Here is a 26,495-nt window from a genome sequence, read left to right on the forward strand (position 1 = left end):
TGGAAAAGCATTCCAGGTGACTACCTCATGAAGCTGGTTGAGAGAATGCCAAGAGTGTGAAAAGCTGTCATCAAGGCAAAGGGTGGCTATTTGAAGAATCTCAAATATAAAATAATTTTTTTGATTTGTTTAACACTTTTTTGGTTACTACATGATTCCATATGTGTTATTTCATAGTTTTGATGTCTTCACTATAATTCTACAGTGTAGAAAATAGTAAAAATAAAGAAAAACCCTTGAATGAGTAGGTGTGTCCAAACTTTTCACTGGCGCTGTACATATTTCACAACACTTCATCCTGCCTTTTTATGTCAGTGGTTGGAGAGAGCCAGTATGTTGTGTGTTGCCGTTGTGTGTGTTCTTACTGCAGGTGTCGGCGCATGTCACCAGGCGTCTGACTGCGCCCAACAGATTGAGCATATGCGGGGCAACGGAGGGTGGAGGAGAGGATGGAGGGAGGGGGGTTGAAGAGAGAGCGTGAGGGAGGAGGATTATTGCTGTTTCTATCTCCCTGTAGAGAAAGAGAGAGGGAGGGAGGGAAGGTTCTTTCTCTCTGTGGAGTAGTAGCTCAGAAAGCAGCACCTATTTATTCTTGCCCTGCTCTCTATCACACACACACACACACCTGCTGCTGCTGCCGCCACTGCTCTCGTTGTTATTGCCACAGGCAGCATAACACCTCTCACCACCGCTACTGCACAAGACAAAGTAGGCTACTCTGAAGCTAGTCTGTCGCTGCTTTGTCGCTTCTCGCTACGTCGCAGTCCAACCAAGGTGACATATTAAACGAGGAGTGAAGCAGTGCTACAGAATATAGTCAAACAGTTGTGGAGAAAATTGAATTCAATAACAAGGTATATAAAAGGTGTTTAGGTTAAACAAGGCATCAGTAAACATACACCCCCCCCCCCCCCCTTGGGCCAATTAGTGGCAACAATTTAAGTTCAGTTTGGAATTTCAGTTGATTACTATAGCGCCCCCCTGGAGCCAATCAGTGTAATTTTGTAAGTGCCTGATCTCTATGTCAAGATGTGTCATTCACCCACGTTTAGTCAAAATAGGGCCAGTTGTGTCTGAGATATCGTGTGTGACTCACTACCATTTCAAACTTCAGCTTGGCTATGAAGTTTGAAATGGTAATTTAAGCGTCTCTCTGCCTCTTGTCAGAGGTGCAGTTTGGACAGAGCTCAGCTTGACTATGGACACTGCCTTTCACTTTATGTTTATTTTTCTTAGGAAGAATAAAAAGGGAACTGGTCAGTATCAAATGTATTTGCTTCATTCTCCTACAGTTGCTATAACATTTCTATCTTGAAGAGTTAAAGGAATAATCAAACTATCTTTTGGTATTTTTTTTTCACTATTCCACTCTGCTCTTCACTAAATGTTTTTTAAAATTTAATTTCAATTTATTTATTTTTGTACTTTTTACTCCCTTTTCTCCCCAATTTCATGATTACGATCCCAGGCTGCAGTGACGCCGCAACACTGCGATGCAGTGCCTTAGGAAGTTTTGGTTGAATTGTGAAGTCAGGACATTGCATTTGAATTTCCCACCGAGATGAGAAATGGATAAGAGCACTGTCTTTAACCAGAAGTGGAGCGTATAGCCACATGTACTGTACAGACTGTAACGTCCTCCCACAGGGATTGCTCTCTCTCTTTCCATCTCTCTAACTCTATCTCGCACGCTCCATCTCTCTCTCGCTCTCTCTCTCTCTAGCTCTATCTCTCTCTCTCCCTCCCTCTCTGTTTTACATTGACTACCGTAGTTTCTCTACTGATGGTCTGTGAAGAGCACAGGAAGAGAAACAGAGGTTTGTCATGACCTTTCTGTTAGAATTTCTGGAGCGGAGGGAGAACCCCATAGGAAGTGCTTCTACACTGCTTTCAGATTAACTATGAGTCAGAACACACACACACGCACACACTCAGTCATGCATTCATATTGTGCAAAGTGCACATGAATACATATTACTTATAACCCACTTTTACCAATCTCTCGCTCTCTCCCTCACACACACAGAGACACACACACACACACTGATAGAAGCATCCAGGGGCTTTAAAAGGAATGCGCTGGCAGTTTAATGTGAGTGAGAGCTAGTTCATACGCTCAGTCACAGACACATGGAAGGATGCGTGGGAGGGAGAGCGGGATAGAGGGCAGGGGAGAGAGAAAGAAAGTAGGGGAGAGGGAGAAAGAGAGAAGGAGAGAGCGTGGGGAGAGGGAGAGAGAGCAGGAGAGGGAGAGAGAGCAGGAGAGAGGGAGAGAGCAGGGAAGATGGAGAGGGAGAGAGAGCAGGGGAGAGGGAGAGAGAGCAGGAGAGGGGAGAGGGAGAGAGAGCAGGGGAGAGGGGAGAGGGAGAGAGAGCAGGGGAGAGGGAGAGAGAGCAGGGGAGAGGGAGAGAGAGCAGGGGAGAGGGAGAGAGAGCAGGGGAGAGGGAGAGAGAGCAGGGGAGAGAGTGAGAGGAAGAGAGCAGGGAGGGAGAGAGAGAGAGAGAGCGAGGGAGAGGTGGAGAGAGAGAGAGAGTTAATATTTGTTTATTTCACTTTTGTTTATTATCTACTTCACTTGCCTTGGCAATGTTAACATATGTTTCCCATGCCAATAAGGCCCTTAAATTGAATTGAGAGGGAGAGAGCAGGGGAGAGAGCAGGGGAGAGGGAGAGAGAGCAGGAGAGAGTGAGAGGGAGAGAGAGCAGGGGAGAGGGAGAGACACTTTATGGAACACAAAGCTTTCACTATTTCATCCTGGAATATCCAAGGCCTGAGGTCATCTGCCTTTGGCCTAAAGAGCAGGAACCTGGACTTCACCAAAGACAAATCGGAAATACAGACATTGTCATCCTACAAGAAACATGGTATAGAGGAGACGGACCCACTGGTTGCCCCCTAGGTTACAGAGAGCTGGTAGTCCCATCCACCAAACAACCAGGTGTGAAACAGGGAAGGGACTCTCTCTACCTCTAATTAATCAAAACAGGAACATTTTACATTTGGCTAGAAATTCAAAAGGAAATGATCTCAACAGAGAAAAATTTCCTCCTGTGTGCTACCTATATCCCCCCACTAGAATCCCCATACTTTAATGAAGACAGCTTCTCCATCCTGGAGGGGGAAATCAATCATTTCCAGACCCAGGGACATGTACTAGTATGTGGCGACCTAAATGCCAGAACTGGACAAGAACCTGACACCCTCAGCACACAGGGGGACAAACACCTACCTGGAGGTGACAGCATTCACTCCCCCATATGCCCCCCTAGGCACAACTACGACAACATAACCAACAAAAACGGGTCACTACTCCTGCAGCTCTGTCACACACTGGGTATGTACATAGTCAATGGTAGGCTTCGAGGGGACTCCTATGGTAGGTACACCTATAGCTCATCTCTTGGCAGTAGTACTGTAGACTACTTTATCACTGACCTCAACCCAGAGTCTCTCAGAGCGTTCACAGTCAGCCCACTGACACCCCTATCAGACCACAGCAAAATCACAGTCTACTTGAACAGAGCAATACTCAATCATGAGGCATCAAAACCAAAGGAACTGAATAATATTAAGAAATGCTAAAGATGAAAGGAAAGTAGTGTCGAAACCTACCAAAAAACTATTAGGCAACAACAAATTCAAACCCTTTTAGACAACTTCCAGGACAAAACGTTCCACTGTAATAGTGAAGGTGTCAATTTGGCAGTAGAAAACCTAAACAGTATATTTGACCTCTCAGCTTCCCTATCAAATCTAAAAATCTCTAACAGAAAACCAAAGAAAAATGGTTTGATGAAGAATGCAAAAACCTAAGAAAGAAATTGAGAAACCGATCCAACCAAAAACATAGAGACCCAGAAAACCTGAGCCTACGCCTTCACTATGGTGAATCACTAAAACAATACAGAAATACACTACGGAAAAAGAAGGAACAGCATGTCAGAAATCAGCTCAATGTAATTGAAGAATCCATAGACTCTAACCACTTCTGGGAGAATTAGAAAACACTAAACAAACAACAACACGAAGAGCTATCTATCCAAAACGGAGATGTATGGGTAAACCACTTCTCCAAATAAATATACATGATCAAATGCAAATCTTAGAATCAACTATTAAAGACTACCAGAACCCACTGGATTCTCCATTTACATTAAATGAACTACAGGACAAAATACAAACCCTCCTACCCAAAAAGGCCTGTGGTGTTGATGGTATCCTCAATGAAACGATAAAATATACAGACCACAAATTCCAATTGGCTATACTTAAACTCTTTAACATCATCCTTAGCTCTGGGATCTTCCCCAATATTTGGAACCAAGGACTGATCACCCCAATCCACAAAAGTGGAGACAAATTTGACCCCAATAACTACCGTGGGATATGCGTCAACAGCAACCTAGGGAAAATCCTCTGCATTATCATTAACAGCAGACTAGTTCATTTCCTTAGTGAAAACAATGTACTGAGCAAATGTCAAATTGGCTTTTTACCAAATTACCGTACGACAGACCACGTATTCACCCTGCACACCCTAATTGACAAACAAACAAACCAAAACAAAGGCAAAGTCTTCTCATGCTTTGTTGATTTCAAAAAAGCTTTTGACTCAATTTGGCTTAAGGGTCTGCTATACAAATTGATGGAAAGTGGGGTTGAAGGAAAAACATACGACATTATAAAAACCATGTACACAAACAACAAGTGTGTGGTTAAAATTGGCAAAAAACATACACATTTCTTCCCACAGGGCCTTGGGGTGAGACAGGGATGCAGTTTAAGCCCCACCCTCTTCAACATATATATCAACGTATCAACATATCAATCAGCAGCACCTAGATCTTCTGCACAGATTCTGTCAGACCTGGGCTCTGACAGTAAATCTCAGTAAGACAAAAATAATGGTGTTCCAAAAAAGGTCCAGTTGCCAGGACCACAAATACAAATTCCATCTAGACACCATTGCCCTAGAGCACACAAACAACTATACATACCTCGGCCTAAACATCAGCGACACAGGTAACTTCCAAAAAGCTGTGAACGATCTGAGAGACACGGCAAGAAGGGCCTTCTATGCCATCAAAAGGAACATAACATTTGACATACCAATTAGGATCTGGCTAAAAATACTTGAATCAGTTACAGAACCCATTGCCCTTTATGGTTGTGAGGTCTGGGGTCCGCTCACCAACCAAGAATTCACAAAATGGGACAAACATCAAATTGAGACTCTACATGCAGAATTCTACAAAAATATCCTCAGTGTACAACGAAAAACACCAAATAATGCATGCAGTGCAGAATTAGGCCAACACCCGCTAATTATCAAAATCCAGAAAAGAGCCGTTAAATTTTATAACCACTTAAAAGGAAGTGATTCCCAAACCTTCCATAACAAAGCCATCACCTACAAACAGATTAACTTGGAGAAGAGTCCCCTAAGTAAGCTGGTCCTGGGGCTCTGTTCACGAACACAAACAGATCCCACAGAGCCCCAGGACAACAACAACAACAACAACAACAACACAATTAGACCCAACCAAATCATGAGAAAACAAAAAGAGAATTACTTGACACATTGGAAAGAATTAACAAAAAAACAGAGCAAACTAGAATGCTATTTGGCTCTAAACAGAGAGTACACAGCGGCAGAATACCTGACCACTGTGACTGACCCAAACTTAAGGAAAGCTTTGACTATGTACAGACTCAGTGAGCATAGCCTTGCTATTGAGAAAGGCCGCCGTAGGCAGCCCTGGCTCTCAAGAGAAGACAGGCTATGTGCACACTGCCCACAAAATTAGGTGGAAACTGAGCTGCACTTCCTAACCTCCTGCCAAATGTATGACCATATTAGAGACACATAATTCCCTCAGATTACAGAGATCCACAAAGAATTAGAAAACAAACCCAATTTTGATAAACTCCCTTATCTACTGGTTGAAAACCACAGTGTGCCATCACAGCTGCAAGATTTGTGACCTGTTGCCACACGAAAAGGGCAAACAGTGAAGAACAAACACCATTGTAAATACAACCCATATTTATGTTTATTAATTTTCCCATTTGTACTTAAACTATTTTCACATTGTTACAACACTGTACAGTGGGGAAAAAAAGAATTTAGTCAGCCACCAATTGTGCAAGTTCTCCCACTTAAAAAGATGAGAGAGGCCTGTAATTTTCTTCATAGGTACACGTCAACTATGACAGACAAATTGAGAAAAAAAATCCAGAAAATCACATTGTAGGATTTTTAATGAATTTATTTGCAAATTATGGTGGAAAATAAGTATTTGGTCACCTACAAACAAGCAAGATTTCTGTCTCTCACAGACCTGTAACTTCTTCTTTAAGAGGCTCCTCTGTCCTCCACTCGTTACCTGTATTAATGGCACCTGTTTGAACTTGTTATCAGTATAAAAGACACCTGTCCACAACCTCAAACAGTCACACTCCAAACTCCACTATGGCCAAGACCAAAGAGCTGTCAAAGGACACCAGAAACAAAATTGTAGACCTGCACCAGGCTGGGAAGACTGAATCTGCAATAGGTAAGCAGCTTGGTTTGAAGAAATCAACTGTGGGAGCAATTATTAGGAAATGAAAGACATACAAGACCACTGATAATCTCCCTCGATCTGGGGCTCCACGCAAGATCTCACCCCGTAGGGTCAAAATGATCACAAGAACGGTGAGCAAAAATCCCAGAACCACACGGGGGGACCTAGTGAATGACCTGCAGAGAGCTGGGACCAAAGTAACAAAGCCTACCATCAGTAACACACTACGCCGCCAGGGACTCAAATCCTGCAGTGCCAGACGTGTCCCCCTGCTTAAGCCAGTACATGTCCAGGCCCGTCTGAAGTTTGCTAGAGTGCATTTGGATGATCCAGAAGAGGATTGGGAGAATGTCATATGGTCAGATGAAACCAAAATAGAACTTTTTGGTAAAAACTCAACTCGTCGTGTTTGGAAAAGAATGCTGAGTTGCATCCAAAGAACACCATACCTACTGTGAAGCATGGGGGTGGAAACATCATGCTTTGGGGCTGTTTTTCTGCAAAGGGACCAGGACGACTGATCCGTGTAAAGGAAAGAATGAATGGGGCCATGTATCGTGAGATTTTGAGTGAAAACCTCCTTCCATCAGCAAGGGCATTGAAGATGAAACGTGGCTGGGTCTTTCAGCATGACAATGATCCCAAACACACCGCCCAGGCAACGAAGGAGTGGCTTCGTAAGAAGCATTTCAAGGTCCTGGAGTGGCCTAGCCAGTCTCCAGATTTCAACCCCATAGAAAATCTTTGGAGGGAGTTGAAAGTCCGTGTTGCCCAGCGACAGCCCCAAAACATCACTGCTCTAGAGGAGATCTGCATGGAGGAATGGGCCAAAATACCAGCAACAGTGTGTGAAAACCTTGTGAAGACTTACAGAAAACGTTTGACCTGTGTCATTGCCAACAAAGGGTATATAACAAAGTATTGAGAAACTTTTGTTATTGACCAAATACTTATTTTCCACCATAATTTGCAAATAATTCATTAAAAATCCTACAATGTGATTTTCTGGATTTTTTTCCTCATTTTGTCTGTCATATTTGACTTGTACCTATGATGAAAATTACAGGCCTCTCTCATCTTATTAAGTGGGAGAACTTGCACAATTGGTGGCTGACTAAATACTTTTTCCCCCACTGTAATATTTATTGTTTGTTGTTTACTATCTACTTCACTTGCTTTGGCAATGTTAACATTCGTTTCCCATACCAATAAAGCCCTTAAATTGAAATTGAAATTTAATTGGAGAAAGAGGCAGACATAAAGAGGGGAACGACAGAGAGAAGGAAACAAAGAGTGAGAGATGAAGAGAGAGAACAACAGGGAATGAATGAATCCAGCAGCTTTTAACACAGATCTGATCAGAGCTGATTCTCATTACTTATAACGGAGACACTGACACACTGCTTGTCTGATGTTCCGTCTGCCGGTCTATTGTTTCCGTCTGTCTGTCTCTCTACTGTCTGTCTGTCCACCTGTCTGCCTCTACTGTCTCTGTCTGCCTCCCTCCCTGTCTGGCAGTGACTGATTGTGAGGTCCTTTTAAATCTGCTCTAACGCCACCACAGTTCCCCTAAAATGATCCCAGAGCTTCTGAAAACGTAATGCTGAGTGAGTGCATGTTCTTGTTCGGTCTGCCTGTCTGGCTTTCTGTCCGCCCCTCTGTCTGTACTAGCGTACTGATGTTCACAAACCCTGACAAGGTTAACCCACAGCCCTAATAAACGTCAAGTAATCCCCAAATGCAGAATGACTCACTTCAATAAACCATAATGATATTGTATCATAATATGATGGAAAGTCTCCAATGTCATTCTGAGAAAGGATCTTCCTCTGTGTCATCGTAATCGTCTTGTCTAATGTTAGAACCATTATTATGATTTTTACAGTGTGCTTGGAGCGCTACGCATGACAAATGCTTCATGGGTTATTAGTCCCATTAAATCAGCTGGTGTATGGGCTTGGGTATCTAGCCGTGTATATTATATTCTATGACAAAGAGATATTATAGTACGCTCCGCCAAGGGAGATTAGGCGCCAAATGAAGCCGGTGTCCGATCTGCCAGTCTCTCTTCCTCCATGGCATTTCGCTTCTCCATTTTGTGTGTGTGTGACAGCCCCACTAGAGGCCCAGTGCTAGAGGCACAGCAGGGAGATCCGTCAGTCTGTCACCTGCAAAGCGTTCAGATGCTAAAAGGAGTCGGGTGGATGTGTGTGTACGTACTGTGTGTGTTTGTGGCTAGCTTCATGTCTCGTCCTATTGTCTCGTCAGGGGTGTCATTGGCTGCTCATGTTTCTCCATTTCCCCAATTCTTATCGCCCACGGCAACATGAGCCGGGGACCACTGCCTGCCAATGAAAAGGACAATCTCTCTCGCCTTCCCTCTCTTCCTTTTCCCTCTCTCAGCCTCATTTCTCTATCTCCCTCCCTCTCTCTTTTCATCTCAAGGCTTTTTCATTCCACACTCGCATTCCTTAATTCTCTCCCATTCAATCTCTCATCAGCCTCTGCTTCCATCCAATTCCCCCCCCCCCCTCTACCTCCGTCTCTCTCATCTCTCTCCCCTGCTCGCTCTCTCTCTTCCCTTATCCCTACCTCTCCCCTGCTCTCTACCTCTCCCCTGCTCTCTCTCTCTCTCTCTCTCTCTCTCTACTGCTCACTCTTATTCCGCTCTATACAATTCAATTTAAGGGCTTTATTGGTATGGGAAACGTATGTTAACATTGCCAAAGCAAGTGAAGTAGATAGTAAACAAAAGTGAAATAAACAATCAATATTAACAGTAAACATTACACTCAGAAGTTCCAAAAGAATAAAGACATTTCAAATGTCATATTATGTCTATATACAGTGTTGTAACAATGTGCAAATAGTTCAAGTAAAAAAGGGAAAATTAATAAACATAAATATGGGTTGTATTTACAATGGTGTTTGTTCTTCACTGGTTGCCCTTTTCTTGTGGCAACAGGTCACAAATCTTGCTGCTGTGATGGCACACTGGTATTTCAACCAGTAGATAAGGGAGTTTATCAAAATTGGGTTTGTTTTCTAATTCTTTGTGGATCTCTGTAATCTGAGGGAAATATGTGTCTCTAATATGGTCATACATTTGGCAGGAGGTTAGGAAGTGCAGCTCAGTTTCCACCTCATTTTGTGGGCAGTGTGCACATAGCCTGTCTTCTCTTGAGAGCCAGCTCTGCCTACGGTGGCCTTTCTCAATAGCAAGGCTATGCTCACTGAGTCTGTACATAGTCAAAGCTTTCCTTAAGTTTGGGTCAGTAACAGTGGTCAGGTATTCTGCCACTATGTACTCTCTGTTGAGGGCCAAATAGCATTCTAGTTTGCTCTGTTTTTTTGTTAATTCTTTCCAATGTGTCAAGTAATTCTCTTTTTGTTTTCTCATGATTTGGTTGGGTCTAATTGTGTTGTTGTTGTTGTTGTTGTTGTTGTTGTCCTGGGGCTCTGTGGGGTCTGTTTGTGTTTGTGAACAGAGCCCCAGGACCAGCTTACTTAAGGGACTCTTCTCCAAGTTCATCTCTCTGAAGGTGATGGCTTTGTTATGGAAGGTTTGGGAATCGCTTCCTTTTAAGTGGTTATAGAATTTAACGGCTCTTTTCTGGATTTAGAAAATTAGCGGGTATCGGCCTAATTTTGCTCTGCATGCATTATTTGGTGTTTTTCGTTGTACACTGAGGATATTTATGCAGAATTCTGCATGCAGAGTGTCAATTTGGTGTTTGTCCCATTTTGTGAATTCTTGGTTCGTGAGCGGACCCCAGACCTCACAACCATAAAGGGCAATGGGTTCTATAACTGATTCAAGTTTTTTTAGGCAGATCCTAATTAGTATGTCGAATTTTATGTTCCTTTTGATGGCATAGAAGGCCCTTCTTGCCTTGTCTCTCAGATTGTTCACAGCTTTGTGGAAGTTACCTGTGGCACTGATGTTTAGGCCGAGGTATGTATCGTTTTTTGTGTGCTCTAGGGCAATGGTGTCTAGATGGAATTTGTATTTGTGGTCCTGGCAACTGGACTTTTTTTGGAACACCATTATCTTTGTCTTACTGAGATTTACTGACAGGACCCAGGTCTGACAGAATCTGTGCAGAAGATCTAGGTGCTGCTGTAGGCCCTCCTTGGTTGGTGACAGAAGCACCAGATCATCAGCAAACAGTAGACATTTGACTTCAGATTCTAGTAGGGTGAGGCCGGGTGCTGCAGACTGTTCTAGTGCCCTCGCCAATTTGTTGATATATACAGTGGGGAGAACAAGTATTTGATACACTGCCGATTTTGCAGGTTTTCCTACTTACAAAGCATGTAGAGGTCTGTCATTTTTATCATAGGTACACTTCAACTGTGAGAGACGGAATCTAAAACGAAAATCCAGAAAATCACGTTGTATGATTTTTAAGTAATTAATTTGCATTTTATTGCATGACATAAGTATTGATCACCTACCAACCAGTAAGAATTCCGGCTCTCACAGACCTGTTAGTTTTTCTTTAAGAAGCACTCCTGTTCTCCACTCATTACCTGTATTAACTGCACCTGTTTTAACTCGTTACCTGTATAAAAGACACCTGTCCACACACTCAATCAAACAGACTCCAACCTCTCCACAATGGCCAAGACCAGAGAGCTGTGTAAGGACATCAGGGATAAAATTGTAGACCTGCACAAGGCTGGGATGGGCTACAGGACAATAGGCAAGCAGCTTGGTGAGAAGGCAACAACTGTTGGCGCAATTATTAGAAAATGGAAGAAGTTCAAGATGACGGTCAATCACCCTCGGTCTGGGGCTCCATGCAAGATCTCACCTCGTGGGGCATCAATGATCATGAGGAAGGTGAGGGATCAGCCCAGAACTACACGGCAGGACCTGGTCATTGACCTGAAGAGAGCTGGGACCACAGTCTCAAAGAAAACCATTAGTAACACACTACACCGTCATGGATTAAAATCCTGCAGCGCACGCAAGGTCCCCCTGCTCAAGCCAGCGCATGTCCAGGCCCGTCTGTAGTTTGCCAATGACCATCTGGATGATCCAGAGGAGGAATGGGAGAAGGTCATGTGGTCTGATGAGACAAAAAATAGAGCTTTTTGGTCTAAACTCCACTCGCTGTGTTTGGAGGAAGAAGAAGGATGAGTACATCCCCAAGAACACCATCCCAACCGTGAAGCATGGAGGTGGAAACATCATTCTTTGGGGATGCTTTTCTGCAAAGGGGACAGGACGACTGCACCGTATTGAGGGGAGGATGGATGGGGCCATGTATTGCGAGATCTTCGCCAACAACCTCCTTCCCTCAGTAAGAGCATTGAAGATGGGTCGTGGCTGGGTCTTCCAGCATGACAACGACCCGAAACACACAGCCAGGGCAACTAAGGAGTGGCTCCGTAAGAAGCATCTCAAGGTCCTGGAGTGGCCTAGCCAGTCTCCAGACCTGAACCCAATAGAAAATCTTTGGAGGGAGCTGAAAGTCCGTATTGCCCAGCGACAGCCCCGAAACCTGAAGGATCTGGAGAAGGTCTGTATGGAGGAGTGGGCCAAAATCCCTGCTGCAGTGTGTGCAAACCTGGTCAAGACCTACAGGAAACGTATGATCTCTGTAATTGCAAACAAAGGTTTCTGTACCAAATATTAAGTTCTGCTTTTCTGATGTATCAAATACTTATGTCATGCAATAAAATGCAAATTAGTTACTTAAAAATCATGCGATGTGATTTTCTGGATTTTTGTTTTAGATTCCGTCTCTCACAGTTGAAGTGTACCTATGATAAAAATTACAGACCTCTACATGTTTTGTAAGTAGGAAAACCTGCAAAATCGGCAGTGTATCAAATACTTGTTCTCCCCACTGTATGTTTAAGAGGGTGAGGCTTAAACTGCATCCCTGTCTCACCCCACGGCCCTGTGGAAAGAAATGTGTGTGTTTTTTGCCAATTTTAACCGCACACTTGTTGTTTGTGTACATGGATTTTATAATGTTGTATGTTTTTCCCCCAACCCCACTTTCCATCAATTTGTATAGCAGACCCTCATGCCAAATTGAGTCAAAAGCTTTTTTGAAATCAACAAAGCATGAGAAGACTTTGCCTTTGTTTTGGTTTGTTTGTTTGTCAATTAGGGTGTGCAGGGTGAATACGTGGTCTGTCGTACGGTAATTTGGTAAAAAGCCAATTTGACATTTGCTCAGTACATTGTTTTCACTGAGGAAATGAACTATTCTGCTGTTAATGATAATGCAGAGGATTTTCCCAAGGTTGCTGTTGACGCATATCCCAATGTAGTTATTGGGGTCAAATTTGTCTCCACTTTTGTGGATTGGGGTGATCAGTCCTTGGTTCCAAATATTGGGGAGGATGCCAGAGCTAATGATGATGTTAAAGAGTTTAAGTATAGCCAATTGGAATTTGTGGTCTGTATATTTGATCATTTCATTGAGGATACCATCAACACCACAGGCCTTTTTGGGTAGGAGGGTTTGTATTTTGTCCTGTAGTTCATTCAATGTAATTGGAGAATCCAGTGGGTTCTGGTAGTCTTTAATAGTTGATTCTAAGATTTGCATTTGATCATGTATATTTTTTTGCTGTTTGTTCTTTGTTATAGAGCCAAAAAGATTGGAGAAGTGGTTTACCCATACATCTCCGTTTTGGATATAGATAGCTCTTTGTGTTGTTGTTTTTTTAGTGTTTTCCAATTTTCCCAGAAGTGGTTAGAGTCTATGAATTCTTCAATTACATTGAGCTGATTTCTGACATGCTGTTCCTTCTTTTTCCGTAGTGAAGGTGTAGGCTCAGGTTTTCTGGGTCTCTATGTTTTTGGTTGGATCGGTTTCTCAATTTCTTTCTTAGGTTTTTGCATTCTTCATCAAACCATTTGTCATTGTTGTTACTTTTCTTCGGTTTTCTGTTAGAGATTTTTAGATTGGATAGGGAAGCTGAGAGGTCAAATATACTGTTTTTAGGTTTTCTACTGCCAAGTTGACACTTTCACTATTACAGTGGAAGTCCAGGAAGTTGTCTAAAAGGGACTGAATTTGTTGTTGCCTAATTGTTTTTTGGTAGATTTGGGTTGGGCCTGTTTGCCTGCTCACGGCCTGGGCTTATGTGTGACTTTCATGTTGAGGCCCTCTTTGCGGGAGTGGGGGGCATGGGGTGGGTAGGAGGGGCATAGGTCTGATCTGAGGGGGCCTAAATGGGGTGTGGGCATGGTTGACTTGGTGGGGTGTTAATTGGTGGGGGTGGGGGTGTAGATGTGGCTGATGGTGCTGTGGTCTGGATGTAGGTGCTCTCGGCGGGGGTCCTCTATGTGTAGGTCTGGGGGGGGGGTGGGGGGGGGCGCAGATCTGGGAGATTGTCTCGCTGGTCTGGGTGGGGTGTTTGTTGCTCCTGTGTGAGGTGTTGGGTCTGCGGTTGAGGGCGATATCCTTTAGGGTCCTGGCGAAGGTGGGCACTGCTGCCTTGTATAGGTGGACCTGGTCCTAAAGGCTGTTCACGTCCAGGGTGGAGTGGTGGCCAGGTAAACATTTGGTTTTGAGGCGCAGTCACGGGAAATACTTGCATTTACCTGCTATATGGTAGCAGGGTGGAAGTCTTTTCGTGGTAGCAGTGTTGAGATAACCACTTGTGCGTTGGGGAAAGTAGAATACGTTTTTTCTATCACTCACTTGAGTGCTGTGGCCACCCGTTCCTGCTGTGTTCTCAGGTTGTTTGTGCCTGTGTGTATTATTATGTGGCTGGGTGATCCTAGTTGGTCCTCAGACAGAACGTCTAGGGCGCGCTGGGTGTTTGGACACCAGAGTTTAGACACTGTGTGTTTGGGGAAAAGTTTATTTTCTTGTATGTATTTCCCGTTTGAGTACAATCTGTGGCTTGTGTATGTCCTCAGTGGGTGTGTGTGTGTGGGGGGGGGGGGGGGTCGGGTCGTCATGAGGGCTATCAGGGTGGCTGACAGGGGGGGGGGGGGGTGCTCAGAGAGGTTGGGATCCCCAGGGCTTGGGGTTCTTCATTTGTTTGTCTGGCTGTGATGTCGAGGCTATGGTCAGGGTCTAGGGTGGACTGTTCTGCTGCGGTGTCGAGACTTTGGCCAGGATCTGAGGTGGGCTGTTCTGCTGGCTTCTCTGCGGGGGTGGGCCAGCACTCTAATGGGTTGTTCTCTTTCACCTGTGATCATTCTCACCTTTTCCTCCAGCACTCTGATCCTCTCCTCTAGTGCTCTGTTCTTCTCCTGCTCCTGGTCTTTCTCCTGTTCATATTGTCTCACCACAGTCCAGAGTGCAGACCTGTCTCTCTCTACCTCCAGCTCTCCAGGTCTAGTTAAGGGGGTGTTGTTGTGCTGGACTGTTGTCTGGGTCTGTGCTGACGGGAGTGTGTTCACCTGCTGTTCCAGCGCCACCTGCCTTACCTCCAGCTGGGTGATTGTATCCTTCATTTCAATGAGGAACTAGTACTCTGTGCTGGGAAGTTGACTTTCCGCTTGGGGTTGCTCTGTGGGGTTATTTAATGAAGATGTCTGATCTGACCCGCTCAGGGTGGGGGTATCTTTCTCAAGGGAGAGCTTCTCCTGCTGAGCTATTTCTTTGATTAGGTGAAGTCCAGCTGGAACTGTTTGGTGTTGCCATGTACCAAAACTGTTCCAGATTATTGAGATTTATATTAGACGACTCAGAGTCCTCGTTGTCTAGTGTCCTGAGTTTCCACCCATCGCTAACACCCCCCCCCCCCCCCCCTCTTAACAGAAGGGTAGTGTGCTAGTATAGCACTGTGCCATATCAGGGGATGGTCTGTGTGGAAGATAAGGTTGCTTATGTTCCCATTTTTATAAAAGTCAGCAAAAAGTGTCTCCTGATTTCCCATAAGGACCTTCATTTTGTACTCTTTTCGTGTCTTATCATTCTTTACATACAGAGTGTACTGTATTTTAATGACTTCTGAACAGCGGGGGGGTGCTTCTAAGGCCTCTCCATTTGGTTGGGGTAGACTGTGCGACTCTGCTGCCATTGTTGGGCTCAATGGCTTTGACACCTCTCACTTCACACCTCAGTGCTAATTGAAGTTGTATCTCTTTGTACTAGCAAGCTTGGTAGCCTTAGCATTCAGTCCTTATAAAGTAAAATATATAATTGTAATGTATTTTTCTTCTTGGTTTTTTAAAGTAAAAAATAGCTTCAGACTAAACATTACTCACTCAGTTCCAGGTTGGATGGTGTTTTCAGGTTTCTGTTTGTTTGCTTGCCAGAGCATTTGCTGTAATTTTCATCATAGGTACACGTCAACTATGACAGACAAATTGAGAGAAAAAAATCCAGAAAATCACATTGTAGGATTTTTTATGAATTTATTTGCAAATTATGGTGGAAAATAAGTATTTGGTCACCTACAAACAAGCAAGATTTCTGGCTCCCACAGACCTGTAACTTCTTATTTAAGAGGCTCCTCTGTCCAATTATTAGGAAATGGAAGACATACAAGACCACTGATAATCTCCCTCAATCTGGGGCTCCACGCAAGATCTCACCCCGTGGGGTCAAAATAATCACAAGAACGGTGAGCAAAAATCCCAGAACCACACGGGGGGACCTAGTGAATGACCTGCAGAGAGCTGGGACCAAAGTAACAAAGCCTACCATCAGTAACACACTACGCCGCCAGGGACTCAAATCCTGCAGTGCCAGACGTGTCCCCCTGCTTAAGCCAGTACATGTCCAGGCCCATCTGAAGTTTGCTAGAGTGCATTTGGATGATCCAGAAGAGGATTGGGAGAATGTCATATGGTCAGATGAAACCAAAATAGAACTTTTTGGTCAAAACTCAACTCGTCGTGTTTGGAGGACAAAGAATGCTGAGTTGCATCCAAAGAACACCATACCTACTGTGAAGGATGGGGGTGGAAACATCATGCTTTGGGGCTGTTTTTCTGCAAAGGGACCAGGACGACTGATCCGTGTAAAGGAAAGAATGAATGGGGCCATGTATCGTGAGATTTTGAGTGAAAACCTCCTTCCATCAGCAAGGGCATTGAAGATGAAACGTGGCTGGGTCTTTCAGCATGACAATGATCCCAAACACACCGCCCGGGCAACGAAGGAGTGGCTTCGTAAGAAGCATTTCAAGGTCCTGGAGTGGCCTAGCCAGTCTCCAGATCTCAACCCCATAGAAAATCTTTGGAGGGAGTTGAAAGTCCGTATTGCCCAGCGACAGCCCCAAAACATCACTGCTCTAGAGGAGATCTGCATGGAGGAATGGGCCAAAATACCAGCAACAGTGTGTGAAAACCTTGTGAAGACTTACAGAAAACGTTTGACCTGTGTCATTGCCAACAAAGGGTATATAACAAAGTATTGAGAAACTTTTGTTATTGACCAAATACTTATTTTCCACCATAATTTGCAAATAAATGCATAAAAAATCCGACAATGTGATTTTCTGGAATTTTTTTCATCATTTTGTCTGTCATATTTGACGTGTACCTATGATGAAAATTACAGGCCTCTCTCATCTTTTTAAGTGGGAGAACTTGCACAATTGGTGGCTGAATAAATACTTTTTTCCCCCACTGTATATGTTTTGTAAAAACATGCTGAAAAATGCAGGAGCAATGTCTTTGAGCTCTCTCTCTCTCTCTCTCTCTCTCTCTCTCTCTCTCTCTCTCTCTCTCTCTCTCTCTCTCTCTTTCTCTCTTTCTCTTTCTTCCTTTCCATTCCTTTGTCTCTGTCTTTCTGTGGTTCTCTTTCTCTCTCCCTGTCTCGCTCTTTCTCTCTCCCTGTCTCGCGCTTTCTCTCTCCCTGTCTCGCTCTTTCTCTCTCCCTGTCTCGCTCTTTCTCTCTCCCTGTCTCTCTCTTTCAATTCAATTCAATTTGCTTTATTGGCATGACGTAACAATGTACATATTGCCAAAGCTTTGGAGATTTACAATATTAAAATAATAATAATCAATACTGTCAATGGGACAACAGTAACAACAACATAACCATACATTGAACAATAACAATACGCATAGAGGACCTGTGCAGGTTGGTTGGTCTGTCAGACACTGTCCCTCATCTTATGGCAGGCAACAATGTTTCTCTGTCTCTCTGTATCCCTCCCTCTGTCTCTCCTCCATCTCCCTCTGTTTCTCATTCTCCTTACTCTCTATCCTCTCTCTCTCTCAAGCTCTCTCCATCTTTCTCTACTCTCTCTCTCCCATCTCGTTCTCCTTCTCTCTCTCCAGCTCTTCCCATTTTCTCTCCATCTATCTCCCCATCTCTCTCTGGCACAACGGGCTAACAGCAGAGTCACAATCCAGTCTGGGTGCAGCCAAGCGTACTTGCATACTGATCAGCACCGCTGCAATTATCTTGTGTGTGTGTGTGTGTGTGTGTGTGGGGGGGGGGTGACTCTGTATCTCTGTGTGTGTTAATTTATTGGCTTGCAGCAATCCATATGAAGCAGAGAGGAAGCAGACACTATCTTTCCATATAAATCCTTCCATTATTACTCTGTTTTGTTTGACACTGCAGGTGTTAGACAAACATTGGTTTCTCAAATGACTGCCTCGCCTGGTTCACCAACTACTTCTCAGATAGAGTTCAATGTGTCAAATCGGAGGGCCTGTTGTCTGGACCTCTGGCAGTCTGTATGGGGGTGCCACAGGGTTCAATTCTCGGGCCGACTCTATTCTCTTTGTATATCAATGATGTCGCTCTTGCTGCTGGTGACTCTCAGATCCACCTCTACACAGACGACACCATTTTGTATACATCTGGCCCTTCATTGGACACTGTGTTAACAAACCTCCAAACGAGCTTCAATGCCATACAACACTCCTTCCGTGGCCTCCAACTGCTCTTAAACGCTAGTAAAACTAAATGCATGCTCTTCAATCGAACGCTGCTTGCACCCGCCTGCCCGACTAGAATCACTACTCTCGGTGGCTCTGACTTAGAATATGTGGACAACTACAAATACCTAGGTGTCTGGTTAGACTGTAAACTCTCCTTCCAGACTCACATTAAGCATCTCCAATCCAAAGTTAAATCTAGAATCGGCTTCCTATTTCACAACAAAGCCTCCTTCACTCATGCTGCTAAACATGCCCTCGTAAAACTGACTATCCTACCGATCCTTGACTTCGGCGATGTCATTTACAAAATAGCTTCCAACACTCTACTCAGCAAATTGGATGTAGTGTATCACAGTGCCATCCGTTTTGTCACCAAAGCCCCATATACTACCCACCATTGTGACCTGTACGCTCAAATGACTGGGACGAACTGCAAACATCTCTGAAGTTGGGGACACTTATCTCCCTCACTATCTTTAAGCATCAGTTGTCAGAGCAGCTTACCGATCACTGCACCTGTACACAGCCCATCTGTAATTAGCCCACCCAACTACCTCATCCCCATATTGTTATTTACATTGTTATTTATTTTGCTCATTTGCACCCCAGTATCTCTATTTGCACATCAAACTACAAATTTCTCTAGTATAGGCTACTTGCCTTAATGAACGATATCAGAAAAATGCCTGTGATAGGTGATCGGTATGGTTGGTATCGATAATCTTTGGTTAATCTTTCCAGCTCTAAAACAAACACACACACACACACACACACACACACACACACACACACACACACACACACACACACACACACACAAACATTATGTTATTCTATCCTTGTGGGGACATACAAATTCATTTCCATTCAAAATCCTATTTTCCCTAAATCGAACTCCTAACCCTAAACCTAACCACTTACCCTAACCCTAATTGTAACCCTAACCCTAAACCTAACCGTTAAGCTTAAAATAACCTTTGTCCTCATTGGGACGTGGGAAATGTCCCCACGAGGGAGAATTTTCCTTGTTGGGATTTTAGGTCCCCACAAGGATAGAAGAACAAACCCACACACACACACACACAGTATGCACGTAATAAACACACACACACAGTATGCACGTTATAAACACACACACACACACAGTATGCACGTTATAAACACACACACACAGTATGCACGTAATAAACACACACACACACAGTATGCACATTATAAACACACACACACACACAGTATGCACGTTATAAACAAACACACACAGTATGCACGTAATAAACACACACACACACAGTATGCACGTTATAAACACACACACACAGTATGCACGTTATAAACACACACACACACAGTATGCACGTAATAAACACACACACACAGTATGCACGTTATAAACACACACACACACACACACACAGTATGCACGTTATAAACACACACACACACAGTATGCACGTTATAAACACACACACACACAGTATGCACGTAATAAACACACACACAGTATGCACGTTATAAACACACACACACAGTATGCACGTTATAAACACACACACACACAGTATGCACGTTATAAACACACACACACACAGTATGCACGTTATAAACACACACACACAGTATGCACGTTATAAACACACATACACAGTATGCACGTAATAAACACACACACACACACAGTATGCATGTAATAAACACACACACACAGTATGCACGTTATAAACACACACACACACAGTATGCACATTATAAACACACACACACACAGTATGCACGTAATAAACACACACACAGTATGCACGTAATAAACACACACACACAGTATGCACGTAATAAACACACACACACATTATGCACGTTATAAACACACACACACAGTATGCACGTAATAAACACACACACAGTATGCACGTAATAAACACACACACACAGTATGCACGTTATAAACACACACACACACAGTATGCACATTATAAACACACACACACACAGTATGCACGTTATAAACACACACACACACAGTATGCACGTAATAAACACACACACACACACACAGTATGCACGTAATAAACACACACACACAGTATGCACGTTATAAACACACACACACAGTATGCACGTTATAAACACACACACACACAGTATGCACGTAATAAACACACACACACATAATCCTAATTCCTTTTACCGTCTTCCCCCTCAAGCACATCCATCCATCTCTATCCAGAACCAATGGGCTGCAGCGTCTCTGCCTACTCCTGGCCGGGGTACCACCCCTGCGGCAGCCACATTGTCTCAGTCAGTCTTCAGTCAGAGGGGTGTTGTTGGGATGCGACGAGGAACAGATTGCAGAGTTCTGTGACAGTGTCCTGCATGGCTGGTTGCTGGCCCCTGGCACTCCTATATGGAGCCAGTCAGACCCACATACACACACACACACAGCTTCTCTGTCCTAGTTACAACACACAGTGTGAAGTGCTGTTAAAAATCCCCGATAGCTACTCGGTCGAAAAATAACACAATCCATTGATGACTGTCTGTGCTGGTTTCCCTCAACCCAGGGTTTCCTTCGGGAAAATGTGGCGTCAGACATTTGAACGGCAGCATTTCAATTTACCGGACATTTGAGAAATTTACCGGAAACATATGCATTGGGTGCGTAACCTGATTAGGGCGTCCACCCATGGTGCTCAGAATGACAGAAATCACGTTTAGATTATGGTAATTCATATTAACAGAACATGCAAGTCCAGGATGCAACGATGTGCGATGTCCTAATTCTGATGCGCACTTTGAAGATGTTAGAATAACTGTCCACATTTACTTTTCCTCAGCCAACAAGATGAGTAACGAACAGCAAAATCACTAGCTTATGTCAATCTACTATCCCCCATAGTAGAAAAGTTTACCTATTCTATTAGTCAACTTGTCAAGAAAGAAATGTCCTATTCCAAACAGATTCAGGGGCAGTTTTGGGATGATAGATCCCAAATTCATACAACCAGTAGGCCTAAACTACATTAAAAAAAAAACACATTTAAAACCCAATGACCCGAGTGGTGCAGTGGTCTAAGGCACTGCATCGCAGTGTTAGAGGCGTCACTACAGACCCGGGTTCGATCCCAGTCTGTGTCGCAGCCGGCCGCGACCGGGAGACCCATTTGGCCCTGCGTCGTCCGGATTAGGGGAGGGTTTGGCCGGCGCTCTAGCGACTCCTTGTGGCGGGCCGGGCGCATGCACGTTGACTCATGTCACCAGTTGTACGGTGTTTCCTCCGACACATTTGTGCTTCTGGCTTCCGGGTTAAGCGAGAAGTGTGTCAAGAAGCAGTGCGGCTTGGCAGGGTCGTGTTTCAGAGGACACATGGCTCTCGACCGTCGCCTCTCCCGAGTCCGTAAGGGAGTTGCAGCGATGGGACAAGACTGTAACTACCAATTGGATATCACGAAAAAGGGGTTAAAAGTACCAAAAAATTACCTGTTTCTTTCTGTTCGACTGTACATCTAGCGAAGACGGCCCCTGTTTCTGTTTGACCACAACAACAACCAATCACAACCAACCGGGTCTAAACGGGATTGCAACACAACCAGTGATGACCGTCTTTGTCTAAACTGAGCTCATCTGCTTTTCATTTGACGAATCCCAGAATACATGAGAATTCAGTTGGAAATGTACTGTACTTGTACTAAATATGTAATCTGTTGTGTCCTTACAGGAAAACACTACATTGTGGTTGTGCTGAGGTTTCCACAGTAGGGTGTTTTGAAATAGATGTCTTAACAACATAGACATCTTCATCTCCACAGTGTCTCCCTTGATAGTCATTGGTTACTCTACACTCCAACGGTTCTATTTTAAGACTGTTGTCAGTTTCCCTTTGAAATGGCTCAGAACCAGGGCTATATAAATACTTTGTTTAATGTCCTCCACCCTCCTTCCCTCCTCCCCCCTCCTTTCTCTTATCTCTCTCCTTCCCTCCCCCATCCTGCTCCCTCCTTCCCACCCTCCTCCCGTTCCATGGCTCTCTGCACTTCACGCCGATTGAAGGAGCCTTACTGTAAGATGTGCGTGTGTGTGTGTGCTTGTGTATGTGTGTGAAGGATTGAAGGGTGGTGGGGGGAACCGATAGCTTAAATCCTCACATGGTGCCCTTTTGATATTTGAAAGAGGCTTATGGGTAAGCTCTACCCCTTTGGGGGGCCACACCAACAGAACCAGGCAACGGTACACAAGCACATGACCACGAGTCAGAGGTGAGAGGTCAGAGATCGGTGCGTCTGAGGGTAGTCGTTGGGTTTGAAGCCTGAGTGTAACAATACACCCATGTAAAGGGAAGAGGGTACCATTTGGGATTGATAGTATTAAGTGACTGGACAGGTGACAATTAACTAGACACTGTATAGAGGGCTGGCTGGCCGCCATCCAAATACACTCACTCACACACACACACACACTCACACAGACAGACGCAGTGATGTTTGTTATGGATCTGCTGTGTGTGTGTGTATTTTGTGCAGTTGATTAGTCATTTCTGTCCTTGGTATAGAATAGCTTCTGTGTGTGAGTGCCTGGTAGTAATGAGGTGAGTGAGTGAGTGAGAGATTGAGTGAGTGAGAGAATAATGAGCTGGGGAAGAGAGGGAATGTGTTAAAGGAGGGGACACTCACTCTTACTAGCAATGACTGTCCCTGCCTTACTATTGATCCCCGAACCACTACCTAGGAGGGGGAGAAAGGGAAGGGAGGGAGAGGGGAGGGTTCCTCAAGGTCAGGTAGAACGATTGAGAAAATGCACAAGAGGGAAGTTGAAAGGTGGGGAGGTGTGTATCATGTGTCTTGACACAGCAAGGTTACAAGTCCCATGATAGTCTCCGTTACCAAGGGAACCATATTGCACCTGCCTCTTAAAGCTGCAGTCAGGCATTTAAATCCCCTCCAATAGCCTGATGTGTAATATCACAGTTTCATCCATATTCATTCCTTTCTCTACTAGAAGCCACGGTGGGGAATTTATGCAAAGGCTTTGTATCGTTGGCAAGCCCCATTTCACACTGGCACTATATCAAATTGATACGTGCTTCAAACGTCAAAATAGGGGATTTATGTTGTTGCAGACAGATGCCAAAGACTTAGAATACATGTCAGTGAGAGAAGAGATTGGATTAGCATACATTTAGCTGTAGGGTGTTTTGGAACAGTAGGATCTACTATAGTATGTGTCACCATAATATGGTATTTGTAAAGACGCCATGGTATTTTATGTGGTATTTCAAAATGCAGGGGGCTAAATGTTTGCCATGTGACTAACACTCCTGACACACACACAGATTGGTACCATTTATTACAGACAGGGATTCTTTGTGTTTTACAAGTCTAGTCTGACCCTTGTTTAGAGAGAGTGAGACAGAGAGAGAGAGAGAGCATGGAAAAGAGAGAGGAAGGTAGAGAGATAGACAGAGAGGGGGGGGAGAGAGAGAGTTTATAGCTGGGGTTTATGATAGCAATGAGTGATGTCTCTGTAAGGTAGAGGCCTCATAAAGAGACAGGCAGTCAATGAGAGAGGTAGACATTCTCTCAGCCTAGCAGAGAGCAGGAGAGAGCTGTAGTAGAAAAGGTTACTGGGCCTGTATTCACAAAGCATCTCCGAGTAGGAGTGCGGATCTAGGATCAGTTTAGCCTTTTTAAATCATAATGAATATGATTATACGGACAGAGGGGACCTGATACTAGATCAGCACTCCTACTCGGAGCCACTGTGTGTATACGGTCAGGCGCTGGACAGTCAGGCAGACTTGCTCTCTATTCAAGATAATTTATTATGAATTTGGCTTATGACTGTGGAATGGCTTTGGACGGTCTCTAATAGAAATTGAGGTGTTGGAGGTACTTTATATTAGTGATTTCATGGACATTTTTCATGATACTCCTGAAGTGATTATGAATATTCACAGTATGTAACAAATTAATTCCCTAAAGGACCTGTATGAAATATTGACTTTTGAAATATACAACAATATACGGTAAAAAACTTTTATTTAATAAAGGTTAAATAAATACTTTAATAGCACACTGATCACACAGAACGTCTGGTGTTTTAAGGTCTGGACCGTGGTTTTTACTCAGACATTTCTCTCTTCTCTAATATCCGTGCCAAACCCTAACCTCCTGTCCATATCAACATTACTTCCTCACTAATGGAAGGCCCCAGCCCTTCTGTGACCAGTCCCAAATCCACCCCGGCCCTTTTATGAACACTCTCGTATACCGGGTTTTTCAATATACCGACGGTATGATTTTCATATGCCACTGCTTATAACTATACAGTAAGTTAAGTATAACTATAAGAAATCGAAGCTGTGTCAAATAAATTCTATCCAGCTCAGGGCTCCAGCTATGCATTTGGTTTGCTAACTTGCTAGCTAAGTGGCTAGATGTCAAGATCAAGATTCTTGGTTACTGCAGAGATATTCAATCCCCTCCTGGATCAAGATCCCTGTTGCCTAAATTGTTTTGTGTGTAAAAAATAGTGCCCCCTTATGTGCACTTCCGGTAATACCGTATACCCCGGTATGGTACAGAAACGGTATGACGGTATGAACATCTGGATATGCCCCAACCCTACCCCTTACCCCCAAGGTACTAGTTCTACTAGATCTGAATGGTTAGGATAATTTCACCTAACCTATCAGAGGGCAAGTTGTAGTCTCGAAAACCCGACCCTAGGCATCAGTGACTAGGGTCTGGTTTCAATGATGGACTCTTTTGGCATAGAGGAACTACTTCGCTGCCTAAGTCACTACTTTATCAGCTTGAATAAAGTACAAAATGGTAGCTAGTAAGATGGAGATCACAGAGGTTATTTTTTATGAGTGCATTTTGCAAGTGGCTAGTTTGCATCAACTACCTTCATTAAAACCACTGCAAAGGTTTTGCCTGCAAACTTTGGTTGTGAATCGCGACGTTGTAGCAAGCCTGCCTCGTGATTTTTGGGGAGAGTTGTCTGAGGAGGACCCACCCCAGAACAATTCCCCCCGTTATCAAAGTTGCCAAAGAAGTCCATCATTGAAACCAGACCCTAGTCACTGTTGCCTAGGGTCGGGGTTTACGAGACTAGGCAAGTTGAAGCACATGATCCAATCCTGATTATACCTGGCTTATACCCATCTGACTGACCCTTTCGGACCTGTACAATATGACTAGAGGTTTAGGGGTTAGGTTTTGGTTTGGAATGGAGCCGATGTTGGTGTCTGTCCTGTCCAATAACTAGTTGTTTATGACAGTCATTACCCTGCTGTGTCCAGGCCACATTAGCAGAGCCCTGCTGTCCGTTTAGCCATGCTGTGTCTGTCTGTCTGTCTGTCTGTCTGTCTGTCTGTCTGTCTGTCTGTCTGTCTTTACCTCTCTTTTCTCCTCCTGCCCCACTCCCATCCTCTCTCCCTCCCTACACCTCTCTGCCCGGGCCTATTTTAGTTTAAGTTGTGTCTCAGAGGCCCCAGACGTGAATAATTCAACACACTGACTTCTGGTTGGACTGCTCTGTTGGTGGGAGGAGGTGGGGTGGATTTTTCAGCCTACATTTTCCCTCTTTCACATAATATTTTGGTAACAATAGGTGAGGTTGCTGTTGTGTCTGAGATGTGCTGTAGTTGTGACAGGTTTGTTTGGGAGATTTCTGTAAGCATCCCTATCAGGTGTAATACATGTGTCTGAGGTGGATTCAATTAAAGGACTGTTGATATACCTTTTGCGTTTTTGTTCAGCTGTAATTGACTGTAATGGCAATTGGAAAAGCGAATGAAAGATTCCATCCTTCTCTGTAAAAATGGACTAGTCAGTGACAATGTGTCCTATTACCATAATGGTTAATTTAAAGTTTAGGTTATGTAATGTTGTTTTCTGTACAGTACCTTCCTTGTAGTGACCTTGTGTTCTCTAATAACCTATAATGTTGTTTGCAGTACATGTTGCTCAGTCTCTCTCTCCTGTCTTCTCCAGGCTGTTCAACCTGACCCTGAAAAAGCTGATCATGTTGAAGGAGCTGACAAAGACCTGACGTCTGTGGTCATCGCTGTCAACTGCAGTACTGCCTCTCACTCTCC

The 26,495-nt window shown here is 44.0% G+C and overlaps 1 protein-coding gene across 1 annotated transcript in view; it reads left to right on the forward strand.

The window, feature by feature from the left end:
- LOC311132420 (phosphofurin acidic cluster sorting protein 1-like) overlaps positions 1-26,495 on the forward strand; it is a 71,528-nt gene that overhangs the window by 14,397 nt on the left and 30,636 nt on the right. The window contains 2 exon segments of the mRNA XM_084165707.1: positions 26,392-26,432; positions 26,435-26,476. Of these exon segments, the coding sequence (XP_084021833.1) occupies positions 26,392-26,432; positions 26,435-26,476 (83 nt within the window).

This window comes from Coregonus lavaretus (genome assembly GCF_964263955.1).
Source record: "Coregonus lavaretus genome assembly, chromosome: 7".
Classification (NCBI taxonomy): Eukaryota; Metazoa; Chordata; class Actinopteri; order Salmoniformes; family Salmonidae; genus Coregonus; species Coregonus lavaretus.